This window comes from Schistocerca piceifrons, unplaced genomic scaffold (genome assembly GCF_021461385.2).
Source record: "Schistocerca piceifrons isolate TAMUIC-IGC-003096 unplaced genomic scaffold, iqSchPice1.1 HiC_scaffold_2126, whole genome shotgun sequence".
Taxonomy (NCBI): domain Eukaryota; kingdom Metazoa; phylum Arthropoda; class Insecta; order Orthoptera; family Acrididae; genus Schistocerca; species Schistocerca piceifrons.
In genome coordinates this window covers 107,845-121,597 of record NW_025728038.1, presented here as the reverse complement: position 1 = coordinate 121,597, position 13,753 = coordinate 107,845, and the positions used below count along the sequence as shown (strand labels likewise).

Genomic DNA, 13,753 nt, shown 5'->3' with positions numbered 1-13,753 from the left:
ATTCCGATGCAATTTCTGTGTTTCATCGTCATTAACAAGGTCCAAGGGATACAGTAAACCTGAAGTGAAGCATCGGAATCTATAACTAGTGTCAATGGAATGGTTCGAAACATAGACAGTAAGTAGAGACAGTCATCATGTACTTAAGTCGGCATTGTGCCTTTTGTATTTAATTCCGATGCAATTTCTATGTTTCATCGTCAATAAGACGGTCAGAGGGGTACAATAAACCTGAAGTGAAGCATCGGAATCTACAACTAGTGTCACAGGAATGGTTCAAATCATAGACAGTAAAAAGAGTCAGTCTCCCTGTACTTAATTCTGCACTGTGCCTTTTGTCATTAATTCCGATGCAATTTCTTTGTTTCATCGTCAATATGAGGGTCCAAGGGATATAGTAAACCTGAAGTGAACCATCGGAATTTATAACTAGTGTCACGGGACTGATTCAAACATAGTCAGTAAGAAGAGTCAGTCTTCTTGTACTTAAGTCGGCATTGTGCCTTTTCTATTTAATTTCGATGCAATTCCTGTGTTTCATCGTCAATCAGAAGGTCCAAGGGATACACTAAACCTGAAGTGAAGCATCTGATCTATAACTAGTGTCACAGGAATGGTTCAAAACATAGTCAGCAAGAAGAGTCAGTCTTCTTGTTCTTTAGTCGGCATTGTGCCTTTTGTATTTAATTCCGATGCAGTTGCTGTGTTTCATCGTCAATAAGAAGGGCCAAGGGGTACAGTAAACCTGGAGTGAAGCATCGGAATCTATAACTAGTGTCACAGGGATGGTTCAAAGCATAGACAGTAAGAAGAGTCAGTCTTCTTGTACTTAAGTCGGCATTGTGCCTTTTCTATTTAGTTCCGATGCAATTTCTGTGTTTCATCGTCAATACGAAGGTCCAAGGTATACAGTAAACCTGAAGTGAAGCATCTGATCTATAACTAGTGTCACAGGAATGGTTCAAAACATAGTCAGCAAGAAGAGTCAAACTTGTTGTACTTAAGTCGGCATTGTGCCTTTTCTAGTTAATTCCGATGCAATTTCTGTGTTTCATCGTCAATAAGAAGGTCCAAGGGATACAGTAAACGTGGAGTGAAGCATCGGAATCTATAACTAGTGTCAATGGAATGGTTAAAAACATAGTGAGTAAGAAGAGTCAGTCTTCTTGTACTTAAGTCGGCATTGTGCCTTTTCTATTTAATTTCGATGCAATTACTGTGTTTCATCGTCAATAAAAAGTCCAAGGGATATAGTAAACCTGGAGTGAAGCATCGCAATTTATAACTAGTGTCACAGGAAGGGTTCAAAACATAGTCAGTATGGAGAGTCAGTCTTCTTGTACTTTAGTCGGCATTGTGCCTTTTGTATATAATTCCGATGCAATTGCTGTGTTTCATCGTCAATAAGAAGGACCAAGGGATACAGTAAACCTGGAGTGAAGCATCGGAATCTATAACTAGTGTCACAGGGATGGTTCAAAACATAGACAGTAAGAAGAGTCAGTCTTGTTGTACTTAAGTCGGCATTCCTTTTCTATTTGATTCCGATGCAATTTCTGTGTTTCATCGTCAATAAGAAGGTCAGAGGGATACAGTAATCCTGAAGTGGAGCATCGGAATCTATAACTAGTGTCACAGGAATGGTTCAAAGCAAGGTCAGTAAGAAGACTCAGTCTTCTTGTCCTTAAGTCGGCATTGTGCCTTTTGTATTTAATTCCGGTGCAATTTCTGTGTTTCATCGTCAATAAGAAGATCCAAGGGTTACAGTAAACCTGGAGTGAAGCATCGGAATCTATTACTAGTGTCACAGGAATGGTTCAAAAGATAGACAGTAAGAAGAGTCAGACTTCTTGTACTTAATACTGCTTTGTGCATTTTGTATTTAATTCCGATGCAATTTCTGTGTTTCATCGTCAATGAAAAGGTCCAAGGGATACAGTAAACCTGAAGTGAAGCATCGGAATTTATAACTAGTGTCACAGGAATGGTTCAAAGCATAGTCACTAAGAAGAGTCAGTCTTCTTGTACTTAAGTCGGCATTGTGCCTTTTGAATTTAATTCCGATGCAATTTCTGTAGTTCATCGTCAATAAGAAGGTCCAAGGGATGCAGTAAACATGGAGTGAAGCATCGGAATCTATAACTAGTGTCACAGGAATGGTTCAAAACATAGTCAGTAAGAAGAGTCAGTCTTCTTGTACTTAAGTCGGCATTCTGCCTTTTCTATTTAATTCCGATGCAATTTCTGTGTTTCATCGTCAATAAGAAGGTCAGAGGGATACAATAAACCTGAAGTGAAGCATCGGAATCTATAACTAGTGTCACAGGAATGGTTCAAAGCAAAGTCAGTAAGAAGAGTCAGCTTCTTGTCCTTAAGTCGGCATTGTGCGTTTTGTATTTAATTCCGATGCAATTCCTGTGTTTCATCGTCAATAAGAAGGTCCAAGGGATACAGTAAACCTAGAGTGAAGCATCGGAATCTGTAACTAGTGTCAATGGAATGGTTCAAAAAATCGTCAGTAAGGAGAGTCAATCTTCTTGTACTTAAGTCGGCATTGTGCCTTTTCTGTTTAATTCCGATGCAATTTCTGTGTTTCATCGTCAATAAGATGGTCCAAGGGATATAGTAAACCTGGAGTGAAGCATCGGAATCTATAACTAGTGTCACAGGAATGGTTCAAAACATAGACAGTAAGAAGAGTCAGTCTTCTTGTACTTACGTCGACATTGTGCCTTTTCTATTTAATTCCGATGCAATTTCTGTGTTTCATCGTCAATAAGAAGGTCAGATGGATACAATAAACCTGAAGTGAAGCATCGGAATCTATAACTAGTGTCACAGGAATGGTTCAAAACAAAGTCAGTAAGAAGCTTCAGCCTTCTTGTCCTTAAGTCGGCATTGTGCCTTTTATATTTAATTCCGATGCAATATCTGTGTTTCATCGTCAATGAGATGGTCCAAGGGATACAGTAAACCTGAAGTGAATCTTCGGAATCTATAGCTAGTGTCACAGGAATGCTTCAAAACATAGTCAGTAAGAAGAGTCAGTCTTCTTGTCCTTATGTCGGCATTGTGCCTTTTGTAATTAATTCCGATGCAATTTCTGTGTTTCATCGTCAATAAGAAGGTCCAAGGGATACAGTAAACCTGAAGTGAAGCATCGGAATCTATAACCAGTGTCACAGGAATGGTTCAAATCATAGTCAGTAAGGAGAGTCAGTCTTCTTGTACTTAAGTCGGCATTGTGCCTTTTGTATTTAATTCCGATGCATTTTCTGTGTTTCATCGTCAATAAGAAGGTCCAAGGGATACAGTAAACCTGAAGTGAAGCATTGGAATTTATAACTAGTGTCACAGGAAGGGTTCAAAACATAGTCAGTAAGGAGAGTCAGTCTTCTTGTACTTTAGTCGGCATTGTGCCTTTTGTATTTAATTCCGATGCAATTGCTGTGTTTCATCGTCAATAAGAAGGGCCAAGGGATACAGTAAACCTGGAGTGAAGCATCGGAATCTATAACTAGTGTCACAGGGATGGTTCAAAACATAGACAGTAAGAAGAGTCAGTCTTCTTGTACTTAAGTCGGCATTGTGCCTTTTCTATTTAATTCCGATGCAATTTCTGTGTTTCATCGTCAATAAGAAGGTCAGAGGGATACAGTAATCCTGAAGTGAAGCATCGGAATCTGTAACTAGTGTCAAAGGAATGGTTCAAAACATAGTCAGTAAGAAGAGTCAGTCTTCTTGTACTTAAGTCGGCATTGTGCCTTTTCTATTTAATTCCGATGCAATTTCTGTGTTTCATCGTCAATAAGTAGGGTCCAAGGGATACAGTAAACCTGGAGTGAAGCTTCGGAATCTATAACTAGTGTCACAGGAATGGTTCAAAATATAGACAGTAAGAAGAGTCAGTCTTCGTGTACTTAAGACGGCATTGTGCCTTTTGTATTTAATTCCGATGCAATTTCTGTGTTTCATCGTCAATAACAAGGTCCAAGGGATACAGTAAACCTGAAGTGAAGCATCGGAATCTATAACTAGTGTCAATGGAATGGTTCAAAACATAGACAGTAAGTAGAGACAGTCATCATGTACTTAAGTCGGCATTGTGCCTTTTGTATTTAATTCCGATGCAATTTCTATGTTTCATCGTCAATAAGAAGGTCAGAGGGGTACAGTAAACCTGAAGTGAAGCATCGGAATCTACAACTAGTGTCACAGGAATGGTTCAAATCATAGACAGTAAAAAGATTCAGTCCCCCTGTACTTAATTCTGCACTGTGCCTTTTGTCATTAATTCCGATGCAATTTCTTTGTTTCATCGTCAATATGAGGGTCCAAGGGATATAGTAAACCTGAAGTGAACCATCGGAATTTATAACTAGTGTCACGGGACTGATTCAAACATAGTCAGTAAGAAGAGTCAGTCTTCTTGTACTTAAGTCGGCATTGTGCCTTTTCTATTTAATTTCGATGCAATTCCTGTGTTTCATCGTCAATCAGAAGGTCCAAGGGATACACTAAACCTGAAGTGAAGCATTGGAATTTATAACTAGTGTCACAGGAAGGGTTCAAAACATAGTCAGTAAGGAGAGTCAGTCTTCTTGTTCTTTAGTCGGCATTGTGCCTTTTGTATTTAATTCCGATGCAGTTGCTGTGTTTCATCGTCAATAAGAAGGGCCAAGGGATACAGTAAACCTGGAGTGAAGCATCGGAATCTATAACTAGTGTCACAGGGATGGTTCAAAACATAGACAGTAAGAAGAGTCAGTCTTCTTGTACTTAAGTCGGCATTGTGCCTTTTCTATTTAGTTCCGATGCAATTTCTGTGTTTCATCGTCAATACGAAGGTCCAAGGTATACAGTAAACCTGAAGTGAAGCATCTGATCTATAACTAGTGTCACAGGAATGGTTCAAAACATAGTCAGCAAGAAGAGTCAAACTTGTTGTACTTAAGTCGGCATTGTGCCTTTTCTGTTTAATTCCGATGCAATTACTGTGTTTCATCGTCAATAAAAAGGTCCAAGGGATATAGTAAACCTGGAGTGAAGCATCGGATTCTATAACTAGTGTCACAGGAATGGTTCTAAACATAGACAGTAAGAATAGTCAGTCTTCTTGTACTTAAGTCGGCATTCCTTTTCTATTTGATTCCGATGCAATTTCTGTGTTTCATCGTCAATAAGAAGGTCAGAGGTATACAGTAAACCTTAAGTGAAGCAACGGAGTCTATAACTAGTGTCACAGGACTGGTTCAAAAGATAGACAGTAAGATGAGTCAGTCTTCTTGAACTTAATTCTGCATTGTGCCTTTTGTATTTAATTCCGATGCAATTTCTGTGTTTCATCGTCAATAAGAAGGTCCAAGGGATACAGTAAACCTGAAGTGAAGCATCGGAATCTATAACTAGTGTCACTGGAATGGTTCAAAGCATAGTCAGTAAGGAGAGTCAGTCTTCTTGTACTTAAGTCGGCATTGTGCCTTTTGTATTTAATTCCGATGCATTTTCTGTGTTTCATCGTCAATAAGAAGGTCCAAGGGATACAGTAAACCTGAAGTGAAGCATCGTAATTTATAACTAGTGTCACAGGAAGGGTTCAAAACATAGTCAGTATGGAGAGTCAGTCTTCTTGTACTTTAGTCGGCATTGTGCCTTTTGTATATAATTCCGATGCAATTGCTGTGTTTCATCGTCAATAAGAAGGACCAAGGGATACAGTAAACCTGGAGTGAAGCATCGGAATCTATAACTAGTGTCACAGGGATGGTTCAAAACATAGACAGTAAGAAGAGTCAGTCTTGTTGTACTTAAGTCGGCATTCCTTTTCTATTTGATTCCGATGCAATTTCTGTGTTTCATCGTCAATAAGAAGGTCAGAGGGATACAGTAATCCTGAAGTGGAGCATCGGAATCTATAACTAGTGTCACAGGAATGGTTCAAAGCAAGGTCAGTAAGAAGACTCAGTCTTCTTGTCCTTAAGTCGGCATTGTGCCTTTTGTATTTAATTCCGGTGCAATTTCTGTGTTTCATCGTCAATAAGAAGATCCAAGGGTTACAGTAAACCTGGAGTGAAGCATCGAAATCTATAACTAGTGTCACAGGAATGGTTCAAAACATAGACAGTAAGAAGAGTCAGACTTCTTGTACTTAATACTGCTTTGTGCATTTTGTATTTAATTCCGATGCAATTTCTGTGTTTCATCGTCAATGAGAAGGTCCAAGGGATACAGTAAACCTGAAGTGAAGCATCGGAATTTATAACTAGTGTCACAGGAAGGGTTCAAAACATAGTCAGTAAGGAGAGTCAGTCTTCTTGTTCTTTAGTCGGCATTGTGCCTTTTGTATTTAATTCCGATGCAGTTGCTGTGTTTCATCGTCAATAAGAAGGTCCAAGGGATACACTAAACCTGAAGTGAAGCATTGGAATTTATAACTAGTGTCACAGGAAGGGTTCAAAACATAGTCAGTAAGGAGAGTCAGTCTTCTTGTTCTTTAGTCGGCATTGTGCCTTTTGTATTTAATTCCGATGCAGTTGCTGTGTTTCATCGTCAATAAGAAGGGCCAAGGGATACAGTAAACCTGGAGTGAAGCATCGGAATCTATAACTAGTGTCACAGGGATGGTTCAAAACATAGACAGTAAGAAGAGTCAGTCTTCTTGCACTTAAGTCGGCATTGTGCCTTTTCTATTTAGTTCCGATGCAATTTCTGTGTTTCATCGTCAATACGAAGGTCCAAGGTATACAGTAAACCTGAAGTGAAGCATCTGATCTATAACTAGTGTCACAGGAATGGTTCAAAACATAGTCAGCAAGAAGAGTCAAACTTGTTGTACTTAAGTCGGCATTGTGCCTTTTCTATTTAATTCCGATGCAATTTCTGTGTTTCATCGTCAATAAGAAGGTCCAAGGGATACAGTAAACGTGGAGTGAAGCATCGGAATCTATAACTAGTGTCAATGGAATGGTTCAAAACATAGTGAGTAAGAAGAGTCAGTCTTCTTGTACTTAAGTCGGCATTGTGCCTTTTCTATTTAATTTCGATGCAATTACTGTGTTTCATCGTCAATAAAAAGGTCCAAGGGATATAGTAAACCTGGAGTGAAGCATCGGATTCTATAACTAGTGTCACAGGAATGGTTCAAAGCATAGACAGTAAGAAGAGTCAGTCTTCTTGTACTTAAGTCGGCATTCCTTTTCTATTTGATTCCGATGCAATTTCTGTGTTTCATCGTCAGTAAGAAGGTCAGAGGTATACAGTAAACCTTAAGTGAAGCAACGGAGTCTATAACTAGTGTCACAGGACTGGTTCAAAAGATAGACAGTAAGATGAGTCAGTCTTCTTGAACTTAATTCTGCATTGTGCCTTTTGTATTTAATTCCGATGCAATTTCTGTGTTTCATCGTCAATAAGAAGGTCCAAGGGATACAGTAAACCTGAAGTGAAGCATCGGAATCTATAACTAGTGTCGCTGGAATGGTTCAAAGCATAGTCAGTAAGGAGAGTCAGTCTTCTTGTACTTAAGTCGGCATTGTGCCTTTTGTATTTAATTCCGATGCATTTTCTGTGTTTCATCGTCAATAAGAAGGTCCAAGGGATACAGTAAACCTGAAGTGAAGCATCGTAATTTATAACTAGTGTCACAGGAAGGGTTCAAAACATAGTCAGTATGGAGAGTCAGTCTTCTTGTACTTTAGTCGGCATTGTGCCTTTTGTATATAATTCCGATGCAATTGCTGTGTTTCATCGTCAATAAGAAGGACCAAGGGATACAGTAAACCTGGAGTGAAGCATCGGAATCTATAACTAGTGTCACAGGGATGGTTCAAAACATAGACAGTAAGAAGAGTCAGTCTTGTTGTACTTAAGTCGGCATTCCTTTTCTATTTGATTCCGATGCAATTTCTGTGTTTCATCGTCAATAAGAAGGTCAGAGGGATACAGTAATCCTGATGTGGAGCATCGGAATCTATAACTAGTGTCACAGGAATGGTTCAAAGCAAGGTCAGTAAGAAGACTCAGTCTTCTTGTCCTTAAGTCGGCATTGTGCCTTTTGTATTTAATTCCGGTGCAATTTCTGTGTTTCATCGTCAATAAGAAGATCCAAGGGTTACAGAAAACCTGGAGTGAAGCATCGGAATCTATAACTAGTGTCACAGGAATGGTTCAAAACATAGACAGTAAGAAGAGTCAGACTTCTTGTACTTAATACTGCTTTGTGCATTTTGTATTTAATTCCGATGCAATTTCTGTGTTTCATCGTCAATGAGAAGGTCCAAGGGATACAGTAAACCTGAAGTGAAGCATCGGAATTTATAACTAGTGTCACAGGAATGGTTCAAAGCATAGTCAGTAAGAAGAGTCAGTCTTCTTGTACTTAAGTCGGCATTGTGCCTTTTGAATTTAATTCCGATGCAATTTCTGTAGTTCATCGTCAATAAGAAGGTCCAAGGGATGCAGTAAACATGGAGTGAAGCATCGGAATCTATAACTAGTGTCACAGGAATGGTTCAAAACATAGTCAGTAAGAAGAGTCAGTCTTCTTGTACTTAAGTCGGCATTCTGCCTTTTCTATTTAATTCCGATGCAATTTCTGTGTTTCATCGTCAATAAGAAGGTCAGAGGGATACAATAAACCTGAAGTGAAGCATCGGAATCCATAACTAGTGTCACAGGAATGGTTCAAAGCAAAGTCAGTAAGAGGAGTCAGCTTCTTGTCCTTAAGTCGGCATTGTGCGTTTTGTATTTAATTACGATGCAATTCCTGTGTTTCATCGTCAATAAGAAGGTCCAAGGGATACAGTACACCTAGAGTGAAGCATCGGAATCTGTAACTAGTGTCAATGGAATGTTTCAAAAAATGGTCAGTAAGGAGAGTCAATCTTCTTGTACTTAAGTCGGCATTGTGCCTTTTCTATTTAATTCCGATGCAATTTCTGTGTTTCATCGTCAATAAGATGGTCCAAGGGATATAGTAAACCTGGAGTGAAGCATCGGAATCTATAACTAGTGTCACAGGAATGGTTCAAAACATAGACAGTAAGAAGAGTCAGTCTTCTTGTACCTACGTCGACATTGTGCCATTTCTATTTAATTCCGATGCAATTTCTGTGTTTCATCGTCAATAAGAAGGTCAGATGGATACAATAAACCTGAAGTGAAGCATCGGAATCCATAACTAGTGTCACAGGAATGGTTCAAAGCAAAGTTAGTAAGAAGCTTCAGTCTTCTTGTCCTTAAGTCGGCATTGTGCCTTTTGTATTTAATTCCGATGCAATATCTGTGTTTCATCGTCAATAAGATGGTCCAAGGGATACAGTAAACCTGAAGTGAATCTTCGGAATCTATAGCTAGTGTCACAGGAATGCTTCAAAACATAGTCAGTAAGAAGAGTCAGTCTTCTTGTCCTTATGTCGGCATTGTGCCTTTTGTAATGAATTCCGATGCAATTTCTGTGTTTCATCGTCAATAAGAAGGTCCAAGGGATACAGTAAACCTGAAGTGAAGCATCGGAATCTATAACTAGTGTCACAGGAATGGTTCAAAACATAGTCAGTAAGGAGAGTCAGTCTTCTTGTACTTAAGTCGGCATTGTGCCTTTTGTATTTAATTCCGATTTATTTTCTGTGTTTCATCGTCAATAAGAAGGTCCAAGGGATACAGTAAACCTGAAGTGAAGCATTGGAATTTATAACTAGTGTCACAGGAAGGGTTCAAAACATAGTCAGTAAGGAGAGTCAGTCTTCTTGTAGTTTAGTCGGCATTGTGCCTTTTGTATTTAATTCCGATGCAATTGCTGTGTTTCATCGTCAATCAGAAGGGCCAAGAGATACAGTAAACCTGGAGTGAAGCATCGGAATCTATAACTAGTGTCACAGGGATGGTTCAAAACATAGACAGTAAGAACAGTCAGTCTTCTTGTACTTAAGTCGGCATTGTGCCTTTTCTATTTAATTCCGATGCAATTTCTGTGTTTCATCGTCAATAAGAAGGTCCAAGGTATACAGTAAACCTGAAGTGAAGCATCTGATCTATAACTAGTGTCACAGGAATGGTTCAAAACATAGTCAGCAAGAAGAGTCAAACTTGTTGTACTTAAGTCGGCATTGTGCCGTTTGTATTTAATTCCGATGCAATTTCTGTGTTTCATCGTCAATAAGAAGGTCCAAGGTATACAGTAAACCTGAAGTGAAGCATCTGATCTATAACTAGTGTCACAGGAATGGTTCAAAACATAGTAAGTAAGAAGAGTCAAACTTCTTGTACTTAAGTCGGCATTGTGCCTTTTCTATTTAACCCTGCTGTTCTGTTCGGGTCTATATGACCCGAAACGAATATGAACGTTATTTTACATTATGTAAATACCAATATATATTTATGAAACTTTGTGACTTTGTCTGAAAATGGATGAGCAGCATGTGTTTTAAAAGGTTTTAAAAAAGTTTAAGAAGTTTGGGCTTCAACTGTAATAGTTGCATATGTAATGTTCGGGTCATAATGACCCGACACAAATATGTTTAGTGTAACTCGTATTTATTTCTAAAATCTGGAAATGGCGAAAATTATTTTTGTTGTGTTGTGTGGGAATAGTGACTGCATCATTCCAACTTACTCTCAACAATCACCTAAAGCTCCATGCGTTCACAACAATGGGCTTGTTTGTTGCTTTCCCCAGGAAATAATAATTGGCAGTTCTCAATAATTGGAATGCTTTGTTTCTGCCCAGTTTGACTTGTGACACCATGGCGATGAGACCATTGAATGATCGTGAGTTGGAAGAAATAGTAAATGCCTCACCAGATGAAGGATCACTTTCTGAGTTTGAAGATCACATCAGCAATGCATCTGAAAGCGAGTGTTCCGATGACAGTTACGACAGTCCACAGCCCATACAAAATAGTGTAGAGACTTTTCTTTCTAAAAATGGGAATATAGAATGGCAGTTGCATCCACCAGCACAACATGGTCGCCTACCAGCTTCGAACATCATCAAGAGTACCCCAGGAGTTACCAGGTATGCAGTCAGCAGAATATCTGATGTAAAATGTTCATTTGAAGCAGTATTTCACACAGCGCTTCAAAATGAAATAATAGAGATGACAAATATTGAAGGGCAGCGAGTTTATGGTGAACAGTGGACAGATATTGATGGTTCTGTTTTCCATGCATACTTAGGACTCTTACTCCTAGCGGGTGTATATCGATCTCATGGGGAGTCTACAAAAAGTTTGTGGGATAAAGATACTGGGCGAAACATATTTCGAGCAACCATGTCTCATGAAACATTCTGTAAGATATCACGTGTCCTGCGATTTGACAAGAAATCTACTAGAGAGGAAAGACGACGTACTGACAAACTTGCCGCAATTCGTAGTATTTGGGAGAAGTGGGTAGAGGTCCTTCCTAAACTGTATAATCCAGGAGAAAATGTTACTGTTGACGAGCAGTTAGTAGCATTTAGAGGTCGCTGTCCATTCAAGCAGTATATCCCAAGTAAACCGGCAAAATATGGGATCAAAATATGGACCATGTGTGACAGCAAAACTTCATACGTACTGAAAGCCCAAATTTATACAGGAAAGGTGAGTGGAGCGGCACCAGAAAGAAATCAGGGAATGAGGGTGGTATCTGATCTCACTTCTGAGTTACGTGGTCAGAATATCACGTGTGACAACTTTTTTACGTCGTACAATTTGGGGCAGCTGCTTCTGAAAAGGAAATTGACTATGTTGGGAACTATACGGAAAAATAAGCCGGAGCTTCCACACAAAATGACCAACAAGGAGGTACACAGCTCTTCATTTTACTTCACAAATGACACTACTGTGGTTAATTATATTCCTAAGAGACACAAGAATGTTGTACTTATGAGCACTCTCCACCATGATGCGGAAATCAGTGACAGGGCTGATAAGAAGCCAAAAATGATTTTGGACTATAATTCAACCAAAGGTGCTGTAGACACGCTTGATCAGTTATTAGGTACATATACATGCAAACGAAAAAGTAATAGGTGGCCAATGATAGTTTTCTACAATATTCTTGATGTTTCTGCTTATAATGCATACGTTTTGTGGATTTCGGTTGACCCTAATTGGAATGCAAGCAAATTGACTAGAAGGAGAATATTCTTGGAGGAACTTGGAAAGTCACTGATAAAAGAACATATTGCATCAAGAACGCATTTCCCAAGAACAGAAGATTCTTTGAGAATGGTCACAAGCATCCAAAACCCGAATGATGTGGGTGGTGTGTCAGAATCGGTAACAACAAGAAAATCTACAAAACGTGCACGCTGTAAGTTCTGTCCATCAAGTAATGACAATAAAACAAACATGGTGTGTGGAAAATGTAGTAAACATATTTGCAAGAAACATGTAACCTACTTGTGTCCACAGTGCAAGCAGTAAGAAAAGAACTGTAGTATTTTATAAGATGATTGTATTGAAAATTCTGTTGTTTCAAATTTATGTGAATACTTGTGCCTAAACTACAATCAGTAAGAAGAGAGGATTCTAAAGTTGTAGTGCTTTCTATGTTGGAATGTAATAAAAAAACTGTAGTGTGTTCTGTACTGTAGTGTGCTCTAAGATGAATATCTGTAATGACAACTGTCTGTTGTTAGAAAATGTCAATACTTACGTCTAAACTGTCAACAATAAGAATAGAAGTATGGAAAAACTGTAGTGCTTTCTAAGTTGAATGCCTGTAATGGAAACTGTCTGTTGTTTCAAATTTATGTGCATATTTAAATGAAAAATATCCCTCAATAAAGTTGTATGCATTGTTATTATTATTATTATTACCATTATTATTATTATTATTATTATTATTATTATTACTAACAAGGTACTGGAATAGAACAACAATGTCGATAGCTAAAACTGTACCAAAATTTATGTTTCTAAAGCATTTTGATATGTCGGGTCATATTGACCCGAACAGTATATATGTCAAGTAAAAGTGAACAGAACAGCAGGGTTAATTCCGATGCAATTTCTGTGTTTCATCGTCAATAAGAAGGTCCAAGGAATACAGTAAACGTGGAGTGAAGCATCGGAATCTATAACTAGTGTCAATGGAATGCTTCAAAACATAGTGAGTAAGAAGAGTCAGTCTTCTTGTACTTATGTCGGCATTGTGCCTGTTCTATTTAATTTCCATGCAATTCCTGTGTTTCATCGTCAATAAGAAGGTCCAAGGGATATAGTAAACCTGGAGTGAAGCATCGGATTCTATAACTAGTGTCACAAGAATGGTTCAAAACATAGACAGTAAGAAGAGTCAGTCTTCTTGTACTTAATTCGGCTTTGTGCCTTTTGTATTTAATTCCGATGCAATTTCTGTGTTTCATCGTCAATAAGAAGGTCCAAGGGATACAGTAAACCTGAAGTGATGCATCGGAATCTATAACTAGTGTCACTGGAATGGTTCAAAGCATAGTCAGTAAGGAGAGTCAGTCTTCTTGTACTTAAGTCGGCATTGTGCCTTTTGTATTTATTTCCGATGCATTTTCTGTGTTTCATCGTCAATAAGAAGGTCGAAGGGATACAGTAAACCTGAAGTGAAGCATCGTAATTTATAACTAGTGTCACAGGAAGGGTTCAAATCATAGTCAGTAAGGAGAGTCAGTCTTCTTGTACTTTAGTCGGCATTGTGCCTTTTGTATATAATTCCGATGCAATTGCTGTGTTTCATCGTCAATAAGTAGCACCAAGGGATACAGTAAACCTGGAGTGAAGCATCGGAATCT

General features: G+C 38.6%; 1 protein-coding gene across 1 annotated transcript; it reads left to right on the top strand.

The window, feature by feature from the left end:
- Positions 1–10,742: 10,742 nt before the first annotated feature.
- LOC124742118 lies at positions 10,743–12,957 on the top strand (the record flags this gene model as incomplete). The annotated part of the gene is made up of 3 exons (XM_047248748.1): positions 10,743–11,386; positions 11,540–12,406; positions 12,850–12,957. Coding segments are annotated over exons 1-3 (1,619 nt in total), but the record flags the coding sequence as incomplete, so codon positions are not given.
- Positions 12,958–13,753: the final 796 nt, after the last annotated feature.